Source organism: Notolepis coatsorum (genome assembly GCF_963971535.1).
Source record: "Notolepis coatsorum genome assembly, chromosome: 7".
In the NCBI taxonomy this organism is placed as follows: Eukaryota; Metazoa; Chordata; class Actinopteri; order Aulopiformes; family Paralepididae; genus Notolepis; species Notolepis coatsorum.
Window position 1 is genome coordinate 113,646,655 of NC_140171.1, and position 22,500 is coordinate 113,669,154.

A 22,500-nucleotide genomic window follows, 5' to 3' on the forward strand; every position below is an offset into this window, starting at 1 on the left:
TGAATGTGTGTGTGTGTGCACGTTTGTGTGTGTGTACTGTAAGTGAATAATGGGTATGTATGGGTGACTATGCGTGTGTAAATGTATTTCATTGTGAGTGGTTGTGGATATAGCTCCACATCTGGAGTCTCCATCTGCCTGGCTCTAGTCTAGTCTAACAGTGCTAATGTGTCTATGTGCTGCTTGGCCCCTCTCACAGTTCATACCGACAACACACTTGGCTGGCTGGCTGGCTGGCTGGCTGGACTGACTGACTGACTGACTGACTGACTGACTGACTGACTGACTGACTGACTGACTGACTGACTGACTGACTGGCTGGCTGGCTGGCTGACTGGCTGACTGACTGACTGACTGACTGACTGACTGACTGACTGACTGACTGACTGACTGACTGACTGACTGACTGACTGACTGACTGACTGACTGACTGACTGACTGACTGACTGACTGACTGACTGACTGACTGACTGACTGACTGACTGACTGACTGACTGACTGACTGACTGACTGACTGACTGACTGACTGGCTGGCTGGCTGGCTGGCTGAGGGGAGACTCTGTCATAGGATGATAAATCTCTAGTCTCTTCATCTAGTCCTCTTCCTCTAGTCCTCTTCCTTTAGTCCTTTTCGTCTAGTCCTCTTCCTTTAGTCCTCTTCCTCTAGTCCTCTTCCTTTAGTCCTCTTCCTCTAGTCCTTTTCGTCTAGTCCTCTTTGTCTAGTCCTCTTCGTCTAGTCCTCTTCGTCTAGTCCTCTTCCTCTAGTCCTCTTCCTCTAGTCCTCTTCGTCTAGTCCTTTGTCTAGTCCTCTTCGTCTAGTCCTCTTCGTCTAGTCCTCTTCGTCTAGTCCTCTTCGTCTAGTCCTCTTTGTCTAGTCCTCTTCGTCTAGTCCTCTTTGTCTAGCCCACAGCCTAGCCATCTTGAATTGGGTCCACAAGCGTTTGATTCTGCTGTTTTTTTTATTTTTATTTTTTTTTAAGATTTTTTTTGGCGTTTTATCGCTTTATTGCTACTGGGCAGTCCAGTAGAGAGAGACAGAGGAGGAATGGGAGACAGAGTGGGGGGAAGACATTCGGCAAATAACGACGGGTTCGGGAGTCAAACCCGGGTCGGCCGTGTCGCGGCTGAGCGCGCTATGTGGTTCGCCACTGGGGCGCCCCTGATTCTGCCGTTTAAAGGAGCTGCAAGTGGTATTATTTTGTTAAAATACGTGTTAAATAGCTCTACATTCTGACAGCCATCACTGATAGAGTGTTTGGTCAGTAACATGGGTATCCTATAGTCCTTCTGCTCTGCAGTAAACAGAAAATAAATTTTCTGGTATCCCTTCCCACTTGATCCAATCAGGAGAGAGTACCCTATATATTTGTATTTATTTCAAGAAATCTTGCCAAGCCAGATTTTCTTACTGCTCTGGCAGCTTATTTTACTTGTTTCAAGCTCATTATTTGCTTAAAACTTAGAACTATAGTTATGGTATAGTTCCCTCGTATGCTGGGGCAAAAGTGGGCCAATCATGCACAGCTCATCAGCTGACAACTCTCAGCTGCTCTCCCACATTGTTTGATCATACCGTAGGTGTCACGCCATCGAGGTGTCACGCCATCGATGTCAAAGGTCAAAGCTGATTAATTTGAACTTGGATCAAGTAAGAAGTTATTTGCTGTGGAAGGAGAATGTTGTGCCACAAGTTGATGTTGTTTAGAATAGTAGCCTAGTGAATAAAAGACTAGAAGAGGACATCACCAAAGGTCCTTCTGTCCTTTTAAACAAATGGCATTACAGATAGGCCCAACTGTGAAGGCTGTCATTCAGTTTAGTTGTGGGTTGTTACTTTTATTTCATTAGACATAAAATGGTATTGCAGAGGTTAGTTGAAGCTTTATTTATACCTGTGTGCAACTTTATTTACACTGTCAATGGCATGTGCTTTATTCGTGGATACCGACTGCAATCAGTTTGCCTCATGGCGACCACTCGTCTCACACAAGATTTTGCCACATAATTACTACAAAGTAATTACAGAGTTCTGGGCAAGGATCCCACAGATTTTAATTACGAATCATTAATTTGATAAGCACTGGACAGCGCCCAGCCTGCACACACTCAGCAGCTCAGAGTCAGACCTTCAGCACTGGACAGCGCCCAGCCTGCACACACTCAGCAGCTCAGAGTCAGACCTTCAGCACTGGACAGCGCCCAGCCTGCACACACTCAGCAGCTCAGAGTCAGACCTTCAGCACTGGACAGCGCCCAGCCTGCACACACTCAGCAGCTCAGAGTCAGACCTTCAGCACTGGACAGCGCCCAGCCTGCACACACTCAGCAGCTCAGAGTCAGACCTTCAGCACTGGACAGCGCCCAGCCTGCACACACTCAGCAGCTCAGAGTCAGACCTTCAGCACTGGACAGCGCCCAGCCCGCACACACTCAGCAGGTCAGAGTCAGACCTTCAGCACTGAACAGCGCCCAACCCGCACACACTCAGCAGGTCACAGTGCAGAGAGTCAGACGAATACAGTGCTGCTGCTGACACAATGTCTGAGACAGACAAGCAAACTGCTACCGTGGCCAGTTTGAGCCCCTCAGGAAATATTTTCACCAGACATTGTGCAATGTAGTTTACTTTAGCTTGTAATAAAGCAAAAAATGCTGGGGCTGTATTCTGTCATTTGAAATGAACTGACTTCTGTCAGAGAGTGTGTGTACTAAGGATAGGATATCCACCCTATATGCAGCCATCTGGAGGTCTGGCCTTGTTAAGTCACACAGGCTTACATTGGCCATTTACGAGGAATGCACGAGGCATTCAAATGTGAATGTTAAATAAATAATAGATACAAGAAATTGATAAATAAAAAGTAACAATGAATAAGAGTGAAGTCTGCATGGTCATTATCTCATTCCACAGCAAGGCTTTTCCCATCGTGTTCGAAGCTCTGCAGTTTAGGCAGCATGGCCTCAAGCGCAAGGTCTTATGAGATGTCCATGGCTTGTGTAGTCAGGTGTCTGAGCAAGTCAGACAATTGGTCAAAACAGTGAAGATGTGATTAAAGCCTCTCCTACACAGGGGCTAGTGTACATGATGTGATTAAAGCCTCTCCTACACAGGGGCTAGTGTACATGATGTGATTAAAGCCTCTCCTACACAGGGGCTAGTGTACATGATGTGATTAAAGCCTCTCCTACACAGGGGCTAGTGTACATGATGTGATTAAAGCCTCTCCTACACAGGGGCTAGTGTACATGATGTGATTAAAGCCTCTCCTACACAGGGGCTAGTGTACATGCCCTGTGTAGTCGTCCTGCTGCATATCCAGACCAGTGCTGTGTTCATTACTGCTAAAAGCAGAACAGTGGGTGCTCCACTAGACACGTACATTTCTATTGGTGACATATGGCTTGCATCAACCGGAAAGGTGACACTTCCGCCATGGCTTACACTTTCTCTAGGTTTCACTTTCTGAAGCTAGAATAAAAGCAATATCTATGCAGAGAGAGAGAGAGAGAGAGAGAGAGAGAGAGAGAGAGAGAGAGAGAGAGAGAGAGAGAGAGAGAGAGAGAGAGAGAGAGAGAGAGAGAGGATATCAGCCGGGTCGCGTTGTGGGCTCTCCACTGGTACAGTACAGTTCCAGTCGGGTTCTGGTTCTCATTCTGCGGTTTTGGGTTTTTTGTAATTCCCCGCTCTCATGTTTGGCTGGCTTTAAAACGATGCTTAGCAGGGAGTGATTTAGAAAAAGAAGCTTGACGCCAAAATAAAAATCTGTTTACGTTCATGCTCAATAAAATAATTTCTTCAATTTGTGAGTTGTCTGTATGAAACGATGCGGAGCCTGCAAAGCCAGTTCAGGCGGTCACCACGAGCAGCACTGCGTCCCCAAGTGGTGTCAGCTATCAGTCTGCACACACTATGTCCTCTCATAGGTGGTCTTATTTCAACTACAAGCTCCATGTCTCTCTCTGTCTCTCATGACCTGGGCTGCAGGCTGCCCTCCTCCACTGCAGGACAATATATATATATATATTTTTTTACTTAACATGGTGCAATAGTGCTCATTATTTATTTATGGACCTTTTTTACTTCAGCGCTGAGTTTTATTGTTTGTTTGTTGTATTGTTGTATTGGCTTTTATTGTCTGTCAACTGCACTGAGCTACTGGATACCGGAATTTCCCCAAGGGGATGAATAATGTGTCTGTCTGTCCATCCGTCCGTCCGTCCGTCCGCATCTATCTATCTATCTATCTATCTATCTATCTATCTATCTATCTATCTATCTATCTATCTATCTATCTATCTATCTATCTATCTATCTATCTATCTATCTATCTATCTATCTATCTATCTATCTATCTATCTATCTATCTATCTATCTATCTATCTATCTATCTATCTATCTATCTATCTATCTATCTATCTATCTATCTATCTATCTATCTATCTATCTATCTATCTATCTATCTATCTATCTATCTATCTATCTATCTATCTATCTATCTATCTATCTATCTATCTATCTATCTATCTATCTATCTATCTATCTATCTATCTATCTATCTATCTATCTATCTATCTATCTATCTATCTATCTATCTATCTATCTATCTATCTATCTATCTATCTATCTATCTATCTATCTATCTATCTATCTATCTATCTATCTATCTATCTATCTATCTATCTATCTATCTATCTATCTATCTATCTATCTATCTATCTATCTATCTATCTATCTATCTATCTATCTATCTATCTATCTATCTATCTATCTATCTATCTATCTATCTATCTATCTATCTATCTATCTATCTATCTATCTATCTATCTATCTATCTATCTATCTATCTATCTATCTATCTATCTATCTATCTATCTATCTATCTATCTATCTATCTATCTATCTATCTATCTATCTATCTATCTATCTATCTATCTATCTATCTATCTATCTATCTATCTATCTATCTATCTATCTATCTATCTATCTATCTATCTATCTATCTATCTATCTATCTATCTATACATGTCTCATTCTCTGTTGCTCTGCTTACCTGCTGCCTCCACGCTCATGCTCGCATCACCACCCCAGCATCCGTCTGGGCTCTGTTCCTCTGTGGTCCAAGAAGGACATGGCCTTATATGGTTCCCCCCTGCTATAGTATTTTTTTCCATAATTGATCACTCCCCACTGTTATGTTTGGCCGGCTTAAAATTATGCTTAGCAAATTTAGAAACGGAGCCTTGACACTGAAATAAATGAATGCTCAAGAAAATTCTTATTTCAATACGCGAGTTAAAATGTATTTTTATGATGGTCAAATAAATCTATCTGTCTATGCAGCTTGCCTACAAACGCATGTTGTTTCACAGAGTAAACAGCTTATGGTACCAAAACCTCTTCCTGTGGTTTACGTCAATGTTAAAGGGATATTTCACTTGAGTAGAACTTGTCAAGTTTCAGCAGTCTTACCTCTAAAGTAAGCCTGACACCTGGGAGGAATGGTGGTGTTGACAGCAGACGACAGGGACAGCAGTGGTCCCTAGCTTACTTTAGACATAGAGGTAAGACTGCTGATGTTTGACAAGTTCTACTAAAGTGAAATATCCCTTTAAGGGTCACATCATTTTGTCCACCTCAATAATGAGATCACCTGTGAAAGAAGGCTGGCGACCCCTGGATTCAATGGATTGTCCACTCACACCATTCTAGGTTGTGTGTTTGTGTGTGTGTGTGTGTGTGTGTGTGTGTGTGTGTGTGTGTGTGTGTGTGTGTGTGTGTGTGTGTGTGTGTGTGTGTGTGTGTGTGTGTGTGTGTGTGCGTGTGTGTGCGTGTGTGTCTGTCTGCCACTGCCAGTGAGTTCACATTCCTGCTCCTGTTCTTCAGACAGGCAGACAGAGATATGTGAGACTTGCAGAGGCATGAGACAGGAGCAGCGCTGCAATCCAACATCCGCTAAACTAATAGTCAGCCAGAGATGTGGCTCTGGCCCAACTCTCTGCCTTGAAACTTTAAAGGGGAATTCCACTCTGGGTCTCTCTAGTATTAGTAACTACAAAAAAATGGATGCTATGCATTGAAATGACTTTAGACAGTGGGGGCCCCTCCTGAGAATGATTGCCTAGGGTCCCAATAGACCCTAGCACCACCACTGCATATCGTCAGGATCAGAGACCAGCTTCCTGCTTTACAAAGGACTATACTGAGGTGAAAAAGGTGCGCCCATCAGACAGTGCAGTCAAAGGTTGCCACTCCTACTAATCACACACAAGGCTGCGCTCCACTAGGGGTGTGCAGAGACATCATTATCTGTATCTGTTCGACTAACAAAATTATCTCTATCTGTATCGGTATTCGAATAGACCTGTTCGCTGTATACGTCAGACGCATCAAGGGGGCAAAAGGAACGTAATCCTGGTCAGAACAATATAATATTTGCATTTGTTAGCAAAATGACATCCAGCCGTTTTCGTTTGAAACTACTTTTAGTCAGGGGGGTGTCATGGTTTCTCCATAGAGCCCCGTCGTACCTTTTCACCGCAGCAGCTCGCGTGGGTAGGGGGCAACTTAGTCACGTGACTCAGTTGGTATTGCTGATTGGCTCGAACACGGTATGTTTGTATACAGTGAACAGGTCTATTGAAGACCGAAGGTGGGCGGGGTTTATAATAATAATAATAAATTGGATTTTAGGAGAGAAGCGCCTTTCTCAGACTCAAGGACACTGTACAAGAAAAGGGTAAAATAATAATAATAATAATAATAAAAAAAAAATCTTTTTTTAAGAGAAATGATGAATATGTATAGTAACAACCGGAAAAAAAACAGGAAAAAAACAAAAAAGATTTGAAAAAAAGGAAGCAAGGTGCTGTCCAATTTGATGAAGTGGTTGAAATTAACAAACAAAAAACAGAAAACAAAACAGAAAACAAACAAACAACAAAACAAAACAAAACAACAGGATCTGTGGCTTAAAAGAAAAGAGTCAGGGGTGGGCTACTTGGGAGCAGGGCCGTGTTGCGTGAAGGCAATTGTGAACAGGTGGGTTTTTAGGTGGGTTTTGAAGAGGTTGATGGTGTCAGAGCCTCGGATGGAGGGGGAGAGGGAGTTCCACAGCCTGGGGGCAGCTACAGCGAAAGCTCGGTCTCCCAGTGTGGAACGCCTGGTGCGGGGGATGGTGAGGAGGACGGAGTTGGAGGAGCGGAGGCCTCGTGCTGGAGTGTAGGGGTGGAGTAGGTTGGTCAGGTAGGAAGGGGCCAACCCGTGCAGGGATTTGTAGGTGAGGAGGAGGATCTTGTAGGGGATTCGGTAGTTGATGGGGAGCCAGTGGAGTTTTTGCAGGGTGGGGGTGATGTGCTGCCAGGGTTTGGTGCGTGTGAGGACCCTTGCAGCAGAGTTTTGGACATACTGTAAGCGATCCAGAACCAGAAGGATTCCGTTACAGTAGTCGAGGCGGGAAGTGATGAAGGCGTGAATGAGTGTTTCCGCTGAGCTGTCGGAGAGTGAGGGGCGGAGGCGGGAAATGGTTCTGAGGTGGAAGAAGGCGGATCTTGTGACAGACTTGACGTGAGGGTGAAATGAGAGGGTTGAGTCCAGTATTATGCCCAGGTTCCTTACCTCCGTGGAGGGGCAGATGGAGTAGCCATCCACGGAGAGAACAAGGTGATCGATCTTTTGGAGGAGGGCTGGGGAGGCTACAACTATTAATTCGGTCTTCTTGCTGTTGAGTTGAAGGAAGTTGGTGGTCATCCATGTTTTTATGTCCTGGAGGCAGGCAGTGAGGGAGGGGGGAGGGAGGGGAGCAGAGGGTTTGGTGTGGAGGTAAAGCTGTGTGTCGTCTGCGTAAGAGTGGAAGTGGAGGCCATGTTTCCTTATGATATCACAGAGTGGGAGGAGGTAGATCATAAAAAGGAGTGGACCTAGCACCGAACCCTGGGGAACACCCTGTTTAACAGGTGCTGGAGCTGACCTGGACCCCCCGAGGGAAACATACTGCCACCTGTTGGTCAGGTAGGATGTGAACCAGGACAAGGGGGTACCAGTGATGCCAAGGACACTTTCCAGGCGGTCTAGGAGAATTGAGTGTGAGATGGTGTCGAAAGCAGCTGAGAGGTCCAGGAGGATGAGGATGTTGATGTAGCCAGCATCAGCAGCCATGAGGAGGTCATTTGTTACCTTGATCAGGGCGGTCTCGGTGCTGTGTTTAGCCCTGAACCCAGACTGGAGTGGTTCGAACAGGTCATGGTGGGCCATGTGACTCTGTAGCTGGGCGGCTACTGCACGCTCGAGGACCTTGCTGAGGAAGGGGAGGTTGGAAATGGGGCGGAAGTTGTTGAGGTTATCGGGGTCCAGACCGGGTTTTTTGAGAATTGGGGTGACTGCTGCCACCTTCAAGTCAGCAGGGACAGAGCCAGTGGACAGGGATGAGTTAATCATGTCTACCATGAGAGGACAGAGGGCAGGCCAGCCTTCACCAGGGTGGTGGGTATGGGGTCCAGAGAGCAGGTGGAGGATTTAGAGCCCGACACCAGCTTCATAATGGAGTCGGTGTCCACCAGGGAGAAGGATGAAAAGGAGTAGGTGGGATGGGGCAGGGGGTCATGTTTAACAACCGGAAGTGTGGGGGACACAGGAGTAGACTGGAGCTGCTGGTAGATGGCATCGATCTTGGTTTGGAAGAATTCCGTGAATCTGTTGCAGAGATCGGAGGAGGTGGTCTGGAGGGGGTTGTCAGGCGGCTGGAGGAGTTTGGTGATGGTGGAGAAAAGGGCTTTGGAATCCCCTTGGCCTTTGGAGATGACATCAGAGTAGAAGGAGGACTTGGTTTGGGTGAGGGCGAGTCTGTAGGAGATGATGTGGTCAGAGTAGGCCTGGGCATGAACAGCGAGGCCTGTTTTCCTGCAGCGCCTCTCCAACTGGCGGCCCTTGGCTTTCATGGAGCGGAGCTCAGGGGTGTACCAGGGGGCGGAGTGTGTAAATGTAACAGTGCAGGTTTTAAGGGGTGCGAGGGAGTCCAGGGTGGCAGCTAGGGCTGTGTTGTAGGTGTTCACCAACTCAATGGTTGAGAGCAGCTGAGAATCATGAGCGAGGTGGGAGCTCAGGGCGTTGGTGAGGTCAGAGGGGGTGATATTTTTTGTGTTCCTGTACGTCATGGGGCGCTGTGGGCGGCCAGGGGAGGAGGGGAGAGAAACTGAGAATTTAACGGCAAGATGATCAGCAACGTGGAGGTCCACGCCACTGAGATTGGAGGGAGTGATGGTCTCGGTGGAACACACCAGGTCCAGTATGTGGCCTCTGGTGTGGGTGGGAGAATCGACATGCTGGGTGAGATTGTGGCAGTCAAGGAGGGACAGGAGGTCGTCGGAGGCGGTGATGTTGTCAACATGAATGTTGAAGTCGCCAAGGAGGAGAATTAAGGAGGTGGATGAGCTGACGGAGGTGAGTAGATCAGATAATTCTGAAATAAACACGGGGGAGGGAGGAGGGGGACGGTAAATCAGGATGACAAGCACAGGCTGGGTGCCAAGCAGTTTGAAGGCAAGGCATTCAAATTATGTAGCAGGAGGGGTGGGGACAGCCTTAACCTTGAAACAGCAAACTTGAACAGCAAGTCCACCACCCCGCCTTCCAACACGGTGTTGTTGAAGGTATGTGTAGCCTGGTGGGGTGGCCTGGTTGAGTGTTAAGAACTCATTTGGTATCTGCCATGTCTCAACAAGGCACGTAAAGTCAAATTTATGGTCCAAAATAATGTCATTAATGTAATGAGATTTGTTATTGAGGGACCGAGTGTTGAGGAGAGCAAAACTGGTCATGTGAACAGGGGCAGGAGTGCTGGGAGTGTGTAGCTGTAAGGGCCGGAGTAGGCTAAAATCCACTCCACGATTTCTAAAATCCTTTGTGAGTATTGATCTTGCGATACTCCCCGTGCTATTATGCAGAGGTCTCACGGGGTTTCCCGTGCTACTAGCGCCAGCTGCAACAGAGCTCTGATGACGCGTCAGATCTGCGACACGGCGACCAGCAGAACAACGGAATTTCTTTTTTTGTGGGCATTTTCTTTTTGTTTGCAACAGTTATTCTAGTATACAAGATGGGAACAGATGTAATCAAATTAATAAATGAACAATAGATTCAAGAAAGTCACGTTAAGTCCGGCAAACGTATTTCCTAACCTAATATTCATTGGCAATGCAATCGTTGTGCCTTCAAAGCATCAAATTGATTTAATATTGGCATATAATTAATTATGAAATATATTTCTACCTCCTCATACTGTACTCTTACATACTGTACTTCCAGACGGTTCCATGTATGTGTGTGCATAGTACATGTGTGTGTGTGTGTGTGTGTGTTTGTGTGTGTTTTTGTGTGTGAAGGGAGCAGAGATGACCCTCAGATACTTGATTTATGATGACATGTATTAACAGACATTGTTTCTTGCACTGTTGAATACAAATAATAATAATAAATTAGATTTAGAGAGAGAAGCGCCTTTCTCAGACTCAATGACACTTTACATAAAAAGAGAGAAGCTACATAAAAGGCAAGATAAGAATATGAATATATATGTATTGTGACAAGCCTGGTGGTGTGCAGGCTTGACACGGTTCAAAACAAACAAATTCAACTGTCCACACAAGCACAATTTCAATAAATATATTTATTGAATAGAAGCAACAATAGTCCGATGGGCAATTAGAATAGTCGGATAACAGTCCAGGGTCAAAACACGTATCAGGCTCTCGTACAAAAAAGGGAATGTTCAATACTCAGGGTTTGTCTTCCGGTCCAGGGTCAGTTTCACAAGGGGGTTTCTCAGCCAGTCCAGGGTCCAGTACCACGAACACCTTCTCGCTTTCTCCTCTCCTTATAACTACCTCTCACCTCACAAACTCTGTATATCGCTATCTCTGCACTCTGCTCCTTCCTCTCCTCCACTCAACTGTTATGTGTGTCTGGTGTGTGTGTGTGTGTGTGTGTGTGGGATGTGGGTGATCACGTGGTGCACAGGTGTGTTCTATCAGTCCTAATCAGCACCCTAATTGACTCTCCTCTGCCCGTGGCAGTAGTATCTCCCTTCCTCCACGTAGCCATGGAACGGGGGATAATATCTGCCACAGTAGGCTATAGTAACAGGAAAATAAAACTAAATAAAAATGAAAAAGGAAGCAAGGTGCAGTCCATTTGCAAGAAATGGTGACGCCTAAATAAACCAAAACAACAGGCTCAGTAGCTTAAAAGAAAAGAATCAGGGGGGAAGGGGGTGGGATACTGGGGAGCAGCGCCGTGTTGCGAGAAGGCAAATCATGTATCAAATAAAGATAGTTAAAAGAACACGACAACATTTGGGGAAATTAGCTTAACGTCGAGAGAGAGTGACAAGAAGATAGATACCAGTTTCCTCTCTGTGCATTCAGTAGAAAGCGGGAATCGAACCCAGGACCTTCTTGCTGTGAGGCGACAGTGTTAACCACTACACCACCACCACTATACACACAGACAAACTCACATGCTGTACGCACGCACGCACGCACGCACACAGACACACACACACACACACACACACACACACACACACACACACACACACACACACACACACACACACACACACACACACACACACACACACACACACACACACACACACACACACACACACACACACACACACACACACACACACACACACACACACACACACACACACACACACACACACACACACACACACACACAAATGAATGTGCCCTACAGGGAAATCAGCCAAACATAATAGGATGATTACATGATATTATACTCCATCCTTGGGCAAGGCATTCCGGGACATTTACTAACACACTTCCTGTGGAAGTTCCCATTGAATCATGGGAACTAAGCGGGAGGGAAATCATCCATCCAACGTTGTACAGGGGCTCAGTTTGGTTCTGAGTCCACCTCAGGGGAGTGTGTGTGTGTGTGTGTGTGTGTGTGTGTGTGTGTGTGTGTGTGTGTGTGTGTGTGTGTGTGTGTGTGTGTGTGTGTGTGTGTGTGCGTGCGTGTGTGCGCCTGTATTAAAGGGCTTGGTCCTAATGATCTTTTAAATCACTGCGTTGGATAAATCACCTGCTCGGACCACTTAGGTTCCAGTCCCGCGTAATTTACGAGTTACTTCGGCCCTGGTCCTCTCACTGCCCTCACACACGTGCATGTGGAAATACGCATACCGACACCCAAATACCCAAATACCCACGCATGCACACACACACACACACGCATACACACACACACACACACACACACACACACACACACACACACACACACACACACACACACACACACACACACACACACACACACACACACACACACACACACACACACACATTATCACAGACACAGCACTGACACATATATCACTGACACACATATCACAGACACAGCACTGACACATATTATATACCATTATACACAGCATTGACACATATCACAGACAGAGCACTGACACATATCACTGACACACATATCACAAACACAGCACTGACACATATATCACTGACACACATATCACAAACACAGCACTGACACATATATCACTGACACACATATCACAAACACAGCACTGACACATATATCACTGACACATATATCACAAACACAGCACTGACACATATATCACTGACACACATATCACAAACACAGCACTGACACATATGTCACAGACACAGCACTGACACATATATCACAGACATTCAATTCAATTCAAAAGGCTTTATTGGCATGAAATTTCACAAATGTTGCCAAAGCACAATTATGACATAAACAACAAACAACATAACAATATAAGATCAAATAAATTAAAGTAAATAAAGGAGATGGTGCGGTGAGTAAAACATGGCACATGTATATACAGTATGTGTCCTACTGGTCGTCTCTTTTCTTGTGACATATGGGAGTAATCCATATTTTGCAGCTATAACTGCACATTCTTTCTGTTCCCCCAGGAGGAATGACAATTTCTGCACGTCTGTCATACTTTGGAATTCTGGGGAAATTATTTCAATTCTTGGAAAGAACTCCTCCCTAATATTTCTGTAATTTTCACATTGTGTTAGGAAGTGTAATTCTGTCTCTATAGCTCCCTCATCACAAAGACAGCACAGCCTCTCCTCTCTGGGCAGCCAGGTCTGTCTGTGTCTGCTCTTCTCTATCGCCAAACCATGGTCACTCAGTCTGTACATTGTCAAAGTCTTTATTAGATTCTTATCAGTTACTGTGCTGAGGTAGTCTGCCACAGTATACTGTATGTTTAGGGCCAAATATGTTTATAATTTGTGTTGTGATTGTGTGAGTTGATTCCAATAAGTAATGTATTTATCTTTTTCTTTGGTTATAATTTGGTTAGGTCTAATCTTCTGAGGCTGGCTAGGGTTTGTGATGTCAGAGTGTGAGATGTCAGCAAGTTTCATTACGAGTTGACAAAAGGGCCTCCTTTGTAGGTCCAGCTCTTGGCAGGCCAGGGCTTTATGATGATAACAGGCAGGGTAACTTTTTTTAATATGGCTCCAGAATTTAATTGATCTTTTTTGCATATTTATGAGTAACGGATATTGTCCTAATTCAGCCCTGCATGCAGAGTTTGGGCTTTTCCTTTGTACCCTGAGAATTGTTTTGCAGAATTCATGCAGGATACAGGATCTCAATTGGATTTTTGTCCCATTTTGCCCAATACGTTAGTAATAAAGGGCCCCATACCTCACTGCCGTACAGTGCAATAGATTCTATAACTGATTTAAATATTTTGAGCCATGTCCTGATTGGAATTTGGATTTTAACTGAACGCTTGATGGCATAGAAAGCCCTTTTTGCCTTCTTCTTGAGTCTCTATCTCTCTCTCCTTCTCTCTCTCTATCTCTCCCTCCCTCTTTATCTCTCTCTCTCTCTCTCTCCCCCTCTCTCTCTCTCCTTCTATCTCTCCCCCCTTCTCTGTCTCTCTCCTTCTCTCTCCTTTTCTCTCTCTCCCTCTCTCTCTCTCCCCTCTCTCTCTATCTCTCTCCTTCTCTCTCTATCGCTCTCTCAATTTTTCTCTCTCTCCCTCCCTCTCCCTCGCTCTCCCCCCTCTCTCTCTATCCTTCTCTCTCTCTCTCTCTCTCTCTCTCTCTCTCTCTCTCTCTCTCTCTCTCTCTCTCTCTCTCTCTCTCTCTCTCTCTCTCTCTCTCTCTCCTCTCGCCCCCCCCTGTCTGCTTATCCTCAGAACTCCCACAGGTCTGGGAGATGACACTAACCACTCCAGTTTTGTGGTGATCAAAGCCACGCTGTATCCTGTGTGACCATTAAACCCCCTTTGTCTGCCTTCCTCAAGCACCCTGCTGAGCTGTGCGAGAACCAGGAGAGAGGTCTCTGTCTAAACACTGGAAAGAATCTCAGATGGTTAATGTGGACCCTGTGACGCATGCGCCGCTAAGAGTTTTTGGGGACACTCTTCCACACTCAAATGTTACAAATAGCTTTGTTGAATTTTAGTTATAAACTTTTTGCACATATGACAGGAGGTAATGTTACAAAGAAAATAAAAGAATGATAAGTAAAAAGTAGTACACAGTGCAGAGAGAGAATACAAAAACAGTGATACAATAGACGTCCAACGACATCATGACAAATATGCGCGCGCAGACCCGAGGCAGAAAGGAACGTAATCCTGGTCAGAACAACATGGCAGACTACAATATATTTGCATTTGTTAGCCATGCTAGCGATCTAAACAATCAATCCGTGCCAAAGCTAGATATGTAAAAGGTGAAAGACTCACACTCACAGCCGTGCTGATTTGGCAAAATTACATCCAGACTCTTTCGTTTTAAACTACTTTTAGTCAGGGGAGTGTCATGGTTTCTCCATAGAGCCCTGTTGTACTTCTTTTGGCGCAGCAGCTCGCGCAGCTCCGGGGTAACTTAGTCACGTGACTCAGTTGGTATTGCAGCAGCGAACAGGTCTATAGCAGGTAAACAAGGCACACTCACCGATGACACAGAACGGTTTCCTGGCAAAGCGGAGTCGACCCTGCCATCCTCGGTAGCGACAGCAGCATCCGGCCGACCAGATGCGGATGATATACTCCAACCCGAACACCACGATCATCACAAACTCCTGCAGGAAGGTCCAAAACATCAGCAACCAGAACCATATTTTTCAAATATTTACATTTTATTTAAATGACTTATTATTTTAGTTATTTTCAACACGTTAATGTAGGTCTTTGAGGTCCCACATAAACATGTGGAAAAGAAACAACCAAAAAAGCATTCAGATTATGCATTCGAGCAGCCTTTATACCCCTCTGTTTCAGTCCTGTTCTCTGTGGGCTGTTTTTGTGCCTGAAATGAATGGATCTACCAGTGGTGCATGAGCTGGTAACTTTCAGACTAGAAAGATGCAGATCAAATATCTGATCCAGCAATAACAAGCAATCATACCGTTAGATATTTTTATTTGAGACATTTGATCACTATCTCTTCACATGCACCTATAAGGTCTTACTAACTACAATGATTGTGGCTGCAATTCTGAATGGCTTGTTTCAAGAGGGAGGGTTCTTGTCACAGCTGAACTGCAGAAAAGGCGCAATGCACATATTTAACATTATCTCAGTGTTTCGGACAACCCCTCATTCTGTAATGGGCTTCACAAGCAAAAGCTGTTTACATCCGTCATCAGTGTTGTTGCCATTATTTCAGATGACAAATACTCCTAATTTACGTATTGTTTCCGCTAAGTTGGGTGTAATTTACAGTACATACAGGCTTTGTATCTAAACCTTCCTTGGATAATGATGTAAGCTGACAGGGTGGTCTGGTCACGGCACTGATTCACCTATCCCCCCCCCCTCCCTGATCCTCCAATCACAACTGTTGCTTCCCTTGGGACAGAAAACAACAGCTGTGATTGGATGATCAAGAAAAGAGGGCAGGGGTTTGAGATTGTAGCATTAACGTAGCATTAGCTGACTAGCCAGTCACATCTCAAGGTCTCGAAAGGCCTTGTACTCAAAATCAGTGTTTAAGAAAGGGTGTGTAACTGTGTATATTGTCTACTTTATATCTACACTATAAATGTCCTGTACAATGTCTACAGTAATCTCTTGAATGTTGATCGCTGTCAGAGCATCAGTGACCATGAATGTGTGCTCAGCTCACTGCACACAAAGCAAAAGACTGCCCTCTCTTTTCAATAGTCAGATCTGAAGCATAATATCTGTTGAGCCCTCTTCCTTTTGTCGTAATTCCACTGATTTCATTACACATGCAGTCACTTAGCCTACGTTCATGCTGCAAGCCTTAGTGCTCAATTCTGATCTATCGCTCAGATCTGATTTATTTAGTTTGGCTGTTCACATTATCTTTTAAATGTGGCCAATAACAGATTCCATTGTGAACTTGTCACGCTCCTGAACAGAGTAGACCCACATGCGCAAATGAACAATACAATAATTGGGACAAATGTCAAACTAGAGTGACGTGAAAGTCACTTGACAGTTCAGACTGAGGTCGCATTGCAAGAAATCTGACCTGTATCTGATTTAGGGCCACGTTATGAAAGTGGCCCAAATCAGAATTGAAAAGATCAGATTTCATGTGATTTGTGCTGTGTTCACACTGTCATGAAAGATACAGATCTGAGTCACATAATGAACAAAGAGATCAGATTTGTGTGATGATTGTAGTTTTGTTCCTTTGTGTTTTATTGTATAGCGTGTAGTGGGTGTGTTTCTTTTCCCCGGCTTCCCCCTCCCTTCTCTGTTAGCTCCTCCCCTAAAGCATGACAGGGGGCGTGGCTGACCAGGTGGCACACCGGCTTTCACTCATCTCATCCAAACTCCCAGACAATAAAACCCTGGTTTGATCTCCAGTGCCAGATAATTCCGTCTCGTCGGTAGAGTACCGGCGCCCCGGCTGCTTTCTTGTCCCCCCCTGTGAGGATTTGTGTGTGGACGGATACCCCGCCACTGTGCTTTGTGTTTTTGGACAATTGTTTTGTGGTTAATAAAGCCCTTGATTTACTTTTTACTCAGTGTGTCTCTGCTCTGGGGTCCAGCTTTGAACCGTAACATTTGGGCCACTTTTGTCTGCAGTCTGAATGTAGCCATGGAAATTCCTTGTGATAAAGGGATGATAATCCTCGGGGTATTCCTCTCTACAAAGGGGGCTGTAAATATCGCAAATCTGGTAGCGACTAAAGTTCTACCGTTAACACACAAGAACTTTTACATCTTGCCGCTGACTTATTAAAAGATATTTTAGGATGATCTTCCCCTTCCCTGGTACTTTTAGAAGTTCTTATAGATCCTCTGTTTCCCTGTGTGTGTGTGTGTGTGTGTGTGTGTGTGTGTGTGTGTGTGTGTGTGTGTGTGTGTGTGTGTGTGTGTGTGTGTGTGTGTGTGTGTGTGTGTGTATGTGTGTGTGTGTGTATGCATGGGTGTGTGACTGTGTGTGTGTGTGTGTGTGTGTGTGTTTGCGTGTGTCTGTATCTGTGTCTGTATCTGTGTCTGTATCTGTGTCTGTATCTGTGTCTGTATCTGTGTCTGTGTCTGTGTCTGTCTTTGCGTGTAGTTCGGTGTGTGTTAGGGATATATAATGTGTCCCTAGTGTGAGTGTGTGTTATTGTACCTGGGACGTGGGTGGGGTGGTGGTGCTCACTTTTCTTTTGTTTATTGTCTACTTTTTGCATTTGGTTCCCTGTGTAGGTGCATTGTAATACCAATGCAATGGTGTAATTCATGTAATTATATTGTTTTTATCATTCTTAAAAAAAAATCCAGTTTGTATCTATATTTTGCTATTGAATCAATATGCAATAATCAAATATTGTGTTTTCATTTTAATACAAATTTGGTCGCAAATAAAAACGTTTACATTTTTCTTTGAACGTGTTTTTTCCCCCTTTCCTTCTCAAAATATCCATCTACCCTTGAGTCAAGCAATCAAACCCTGCAGGCCCCTCGTCTCAAAGTGCTGTGCTGTGTTTGGCAACTGGCCGGGGGGTTGTGTGATATCTGCCGCAGCGTCAGAAGGCCGGTGCTGGAACACTGTGATCCGTCATCAGCTAAACAAGAGTTTCTCTCTAAACTAAACAAGAGTTACTCTTATGAATAACACGATTAGCTTCAAGCTCAGAGGCCGACCAGGGAAATGTGACCCTATTATACATCAGACAACAAGTAAGATCTTCTTGTAAGGCCACTGGTCTGAAGTGAAGTGCTTGAACCACCCATCGCAGATACTTACTTGTAGTTGTGAAAAAGCTATGCGTTTGATTCTTCCGGTTCCCTATATGCATTTGAAAACGAACGCAATTAGAACTCTGTGTTAGTGTTATTTAGCCACAGAACAATACGCACCTTGAACAGAATGGGACATATGTGAGAATGCTCTTCATAGACTACAGCAGTGCTTTCAACACCATTGTCCCCAGCAGGATGGTCACCAAACTCCTGGACCTGGGTCTCAGCGACTCTCTGTGTGGGTGGATTACAGACTTCTTATCTAATCGTCCACAGACAGTCAGCCTCGGCTCCTGCAGCTTGTCCCTCAGCACTGACGCACCTCAAGGTGCGCGCTGAGTCCGCTGCTCTACTCACTATACATTATGACTGCATTTCCATACACCCCTCAAACACTATAGTCAAGTTTGCAGATGACACAACAGTGGTAGGACGAATCTCCAACAACGATGAGTCTGCCTACAGAGATGAAGTCCCCAATTTAACTGGATGGTGCACGGACAACAATCTCACATTAATAAAAAAAAGAAAAATGTAAACATAAAAAAAAACACATCATCAGTGACTTCAGGAGACACCGGGTGGACCCCCCCCCCCTATTCATCGCAGGTGAGGAAGTGGAGAGAGTCCCCTGCTTTAAATACCTAGGGACCCACATCACTGAGGACCTCAAATGGACCACCAACTCCACTGCACTGGTAAAAAAGGCCCAACAGCGACTTTATTTTTTAAGGACACTTAAAAAAATCTACTTGTCTGCTGAGCTGCTTAAGGCCTTCTACCACTGCTCTATTGAGAGCATTTTAACATACTCCATCACAGCATGGTATGCAAATGGAACAGAATATGAAAGAAAATCCCTCCAGAGAGTCATAAACACCTCCCAAAAAATCATCGGTCTCCCCCTGCCCACACTGGATGACATCTTCAGAACACGCTGCCTCCGCAGAGCTAGCAGTAGGGTTGCCACCTTTGACCTTTCACTAATGGAAATAAGGGACACCTGTCATCGAAAAAAATTGGGCGGTTTTGGGCGGTTTCTGGGCAAAAATTGGCGGATTTTGGAACTTTTTTTGTAACTTTTTTTTTTTAACTTTCTTTCGGTTTTAGGGTTAGGGTTAGGGTTATGTTATTTAATTATTTGGGGGAGCCAGCCCCCCAAACTCCTGAAATGCATAGAAAACAAACAGTCAGCACTGTTGTAGTTGAGGTTGTGTTTAACCGTGTGGTATACCTGTGTCACCTCAGCTGCAGTAACTTAGAGGGGAGGAGTGGGATGATAAAATTGAAATGAAATGAAATTGAACAGTATGACTTTTATATTGTTGTCTGAACACTATTTATTTATTTATTTATTTATTTATGTTTAAGTATTTATTTAAGTATTTTAGCATTTATGTATTTATGAATTATATTATTTATGTATTTATTAACTGTTAATCCATTATGAAGAATTCCGTGTTCCAGATGAGCATAACAACATAAGAGTTTAAATGGGCACACTATTTAATTATATTAATTAATATAAATAGGCCTACATGTTTATTTATTAGACTTTAAAAACTCAACATTAATGAACAATCAACCATATTAGTCAACTGAAATAGCCTAGACTATGCCCACATCAGCAGCCAATATGTAGGCTCCTGGCTGCCAGGGCAGGTAAATAGAAATACTGACATCTAGTTAAAAACACAACCAGATAAATAAGATGTAATATCCCATACCGAATCAATCTCAGGAGATGTTTCAGTCATGAAGAGCTGAGAAACCTGTGCTTGGGTCCTTCGCGTTCTTATATTTCGGGAATGCTGTTCTCCTGAGGCATGCTGTCTGATGTCAGTCAGTCCACCATGTGCCACAGAAAACACATACATACTTTGCAGTTTGCTTTATAAACATCTCCACTGACGCTATCAAGCCAGGGGTTTGCCTCTTCCACAGGGGTGCAGTCGTAATTTCAGAAGTGCCTGTACTCTTTTTAACACTTTGAGCGCCACGCCGCGTTTTCCTTTTTACCCGCTGAATGCCACCATCGGCGCCAATGTTAACGTTAATATCGCCTAATCTATGTTTTAAATTATGGCTATGTGTCTAATCTGCCCATCGCATTATCAAAGACTATTTTCCAGTCAGTGCTGTCAAGGCAGATTGTTTTTTTTATCGCAGCATTTCCGTTTCAGAGTATTTAGAAAAGCACCCGTTTTCAGATAAAAAACAGCCCATTCTGGAGCATTCTATGAAAATCGCCTTTTACTGGAATATTCCACAACGTTGATATTCGTCGGCCTTTTTATGAATCGTTTTCAAATAAACGCTAGATGATCAATATTATACGTGCACACAAGCACATTCGACCCGCGCACGGATAATCGCCCTGTTGATTTCCTCATGGACTTTTACAGTGAAACCGAAAGAAGACATTTCACAAAACAGCTTATAACTTCATCAAACTTACTCTGATTATCCTAACACTGATAACATAGAGTCCTTACCTGACATCAGATGGTATCCAACTGGTATATTCCAATTCCTGATCACCATTCGAAAAAATCGATACGTGTATGGATCCAACGCGATACAGTAGAACTCCATGATCAGCGGGGATCTGAGGTTCCAGAATGAACTGTGGTAACCCCGGCTGGATCAGTGGACTGGAAAATGTGGAGTACCGGATTTTTTTCCCCATTCATTTTCATTGAGTCCATTCCAAAATCACTTATGTCATCTGGGAGACGACAGGGGGTGCTTTTTTACACAATGATCGCCGGCGCCGCTCGGCTATACTCGGGTAGGCTCGGGTGATGCAATAAATTATGATTTCAGATCGCTAAAAAAAAAAAAAATTCAGAGAAATCTCGTGAGTGGCTTTCAACCACCTATAAAAAAACACGAGATATCTCGTGAGTGGCACGGAAAGAGTTAAATGACGTCACGTGCACGCGCACTCCCGTGCGTGCGTATGCACGTGCGCGTATGCGCATACATCTTCCCTCGCGTGCGCACAGAACAGATGATTATTATGCATAAATAGTAGGAAACATGTTTGTATAGGAAATTACTAGTTTTAGTTTAGTTTTTCTAAATATTGCCTTGAAATAGAGAAGCTGAAAAAGGTAGCAGGCCTTCAATATATAAAGAAATTATATTGTCAACAGATATGGTTGAAAAATAAAAACAATGTTTTAAATGTAATTGTAGATACAATATTGTAGTTACAATTTCCTTAATTGAATTAACTTAAACTAGAAAAGTAAATACAAACTAAATTAACAATATAACTTACAGTTTACAGAAGGACAGTTTCCTTCTGAAGCACAATTTAAGAAATGTCTCATCCTTCCAGTCGGGACCATTGTAGTGGCAGGTTCCACAGCTCAAGCAACCCCCCACCCTGTATTTTGGTTTTACACTTCTCGTTCTTTGTTATGCTATTGCTATGCTATTGTTATGCAAATACTATAGGTGATAGGTGAGTACGGGTACTTGGTGCGCTGCGCACGGCGCGACGAGTCGAGTGAAAGTTATGAACGCATTTTTGTGTGCGGCTCAGAAAAGTGCTGGGACGGCGTGGTACCGCGTGGCATGACCACTGCACCCCTGCTCTTCCCACTCAGGTCTGTACTTCTGGAGGCGTTTTGTCTTTTTAGGACGCGGTGGAGTGTCTGCTACAGCAACCATGACAGGCAGCGCACAGAGGATTGGCACAACAGCACAGAACGTATCTTAGCAACGTTAAAGCGCTAATTCTCATTGGTCGTGAGCTGCTGAGTGCACGCCCATCATACCAGAGTTGCCAAGTCTGTTTATTTTCTTTTGGACACAATTTTGCTTGTTTTTGGCTTGTTTTTGTAGGTCGGTTGGCTCATTTCTCTCACAATACTAGCAACACTGACTGACTTGCGGACAGCGGAGCTCTCACATTCCCGACCTTAAAGGGGAACTCCAACATTTTGGGAAATTAGCTTATTTAACATCTTCCCTGGAGTTAGACAAGAAGATACATACCTTTTTTGTCTCTGTGCGTGCATTTTAGCTTTGGGAATAGACGCTCCGTTAGCATAGCTTAGCTTCATCACTGGAAGTGAGGCAGGACAGTAGCCTTACAGTGCCTTACAGTGTATTGCAAGGTCTGACATTGACCAAATTTGATATGCATGACCTTGGTGGGCTCTAGGTCAACTCCTGAAAAGGGGGTCAATGTCAGACCTTGCAATCAAAAGTTAGGGGGCGCACTGAA

General features: G+C 44.2%; 1 protein-coding gene across 1 annotated transcript in view; it reads right to left on the reverse strand.

The window, feature by feature from the left end:
* The window catches only part of LOC311232217 (potassium voltage-gated channel subfamily KQT member 5-like), a 62,513-nt gene that overhangs the window by 36,021 nt on the left and 3,992 nt on the right, over positions 1-22,500 (reverse strand). Inside the window, 1 exon segment of the mRNA XM_084318945.1 lies at positions 15,004-15,130. Within this exon segment, the coding sequence (XP_084175071.1) occupies positions 15,004-15,121 (118 nt within the window). The 5' untranslated portion in view covers positions 15,122-15,130.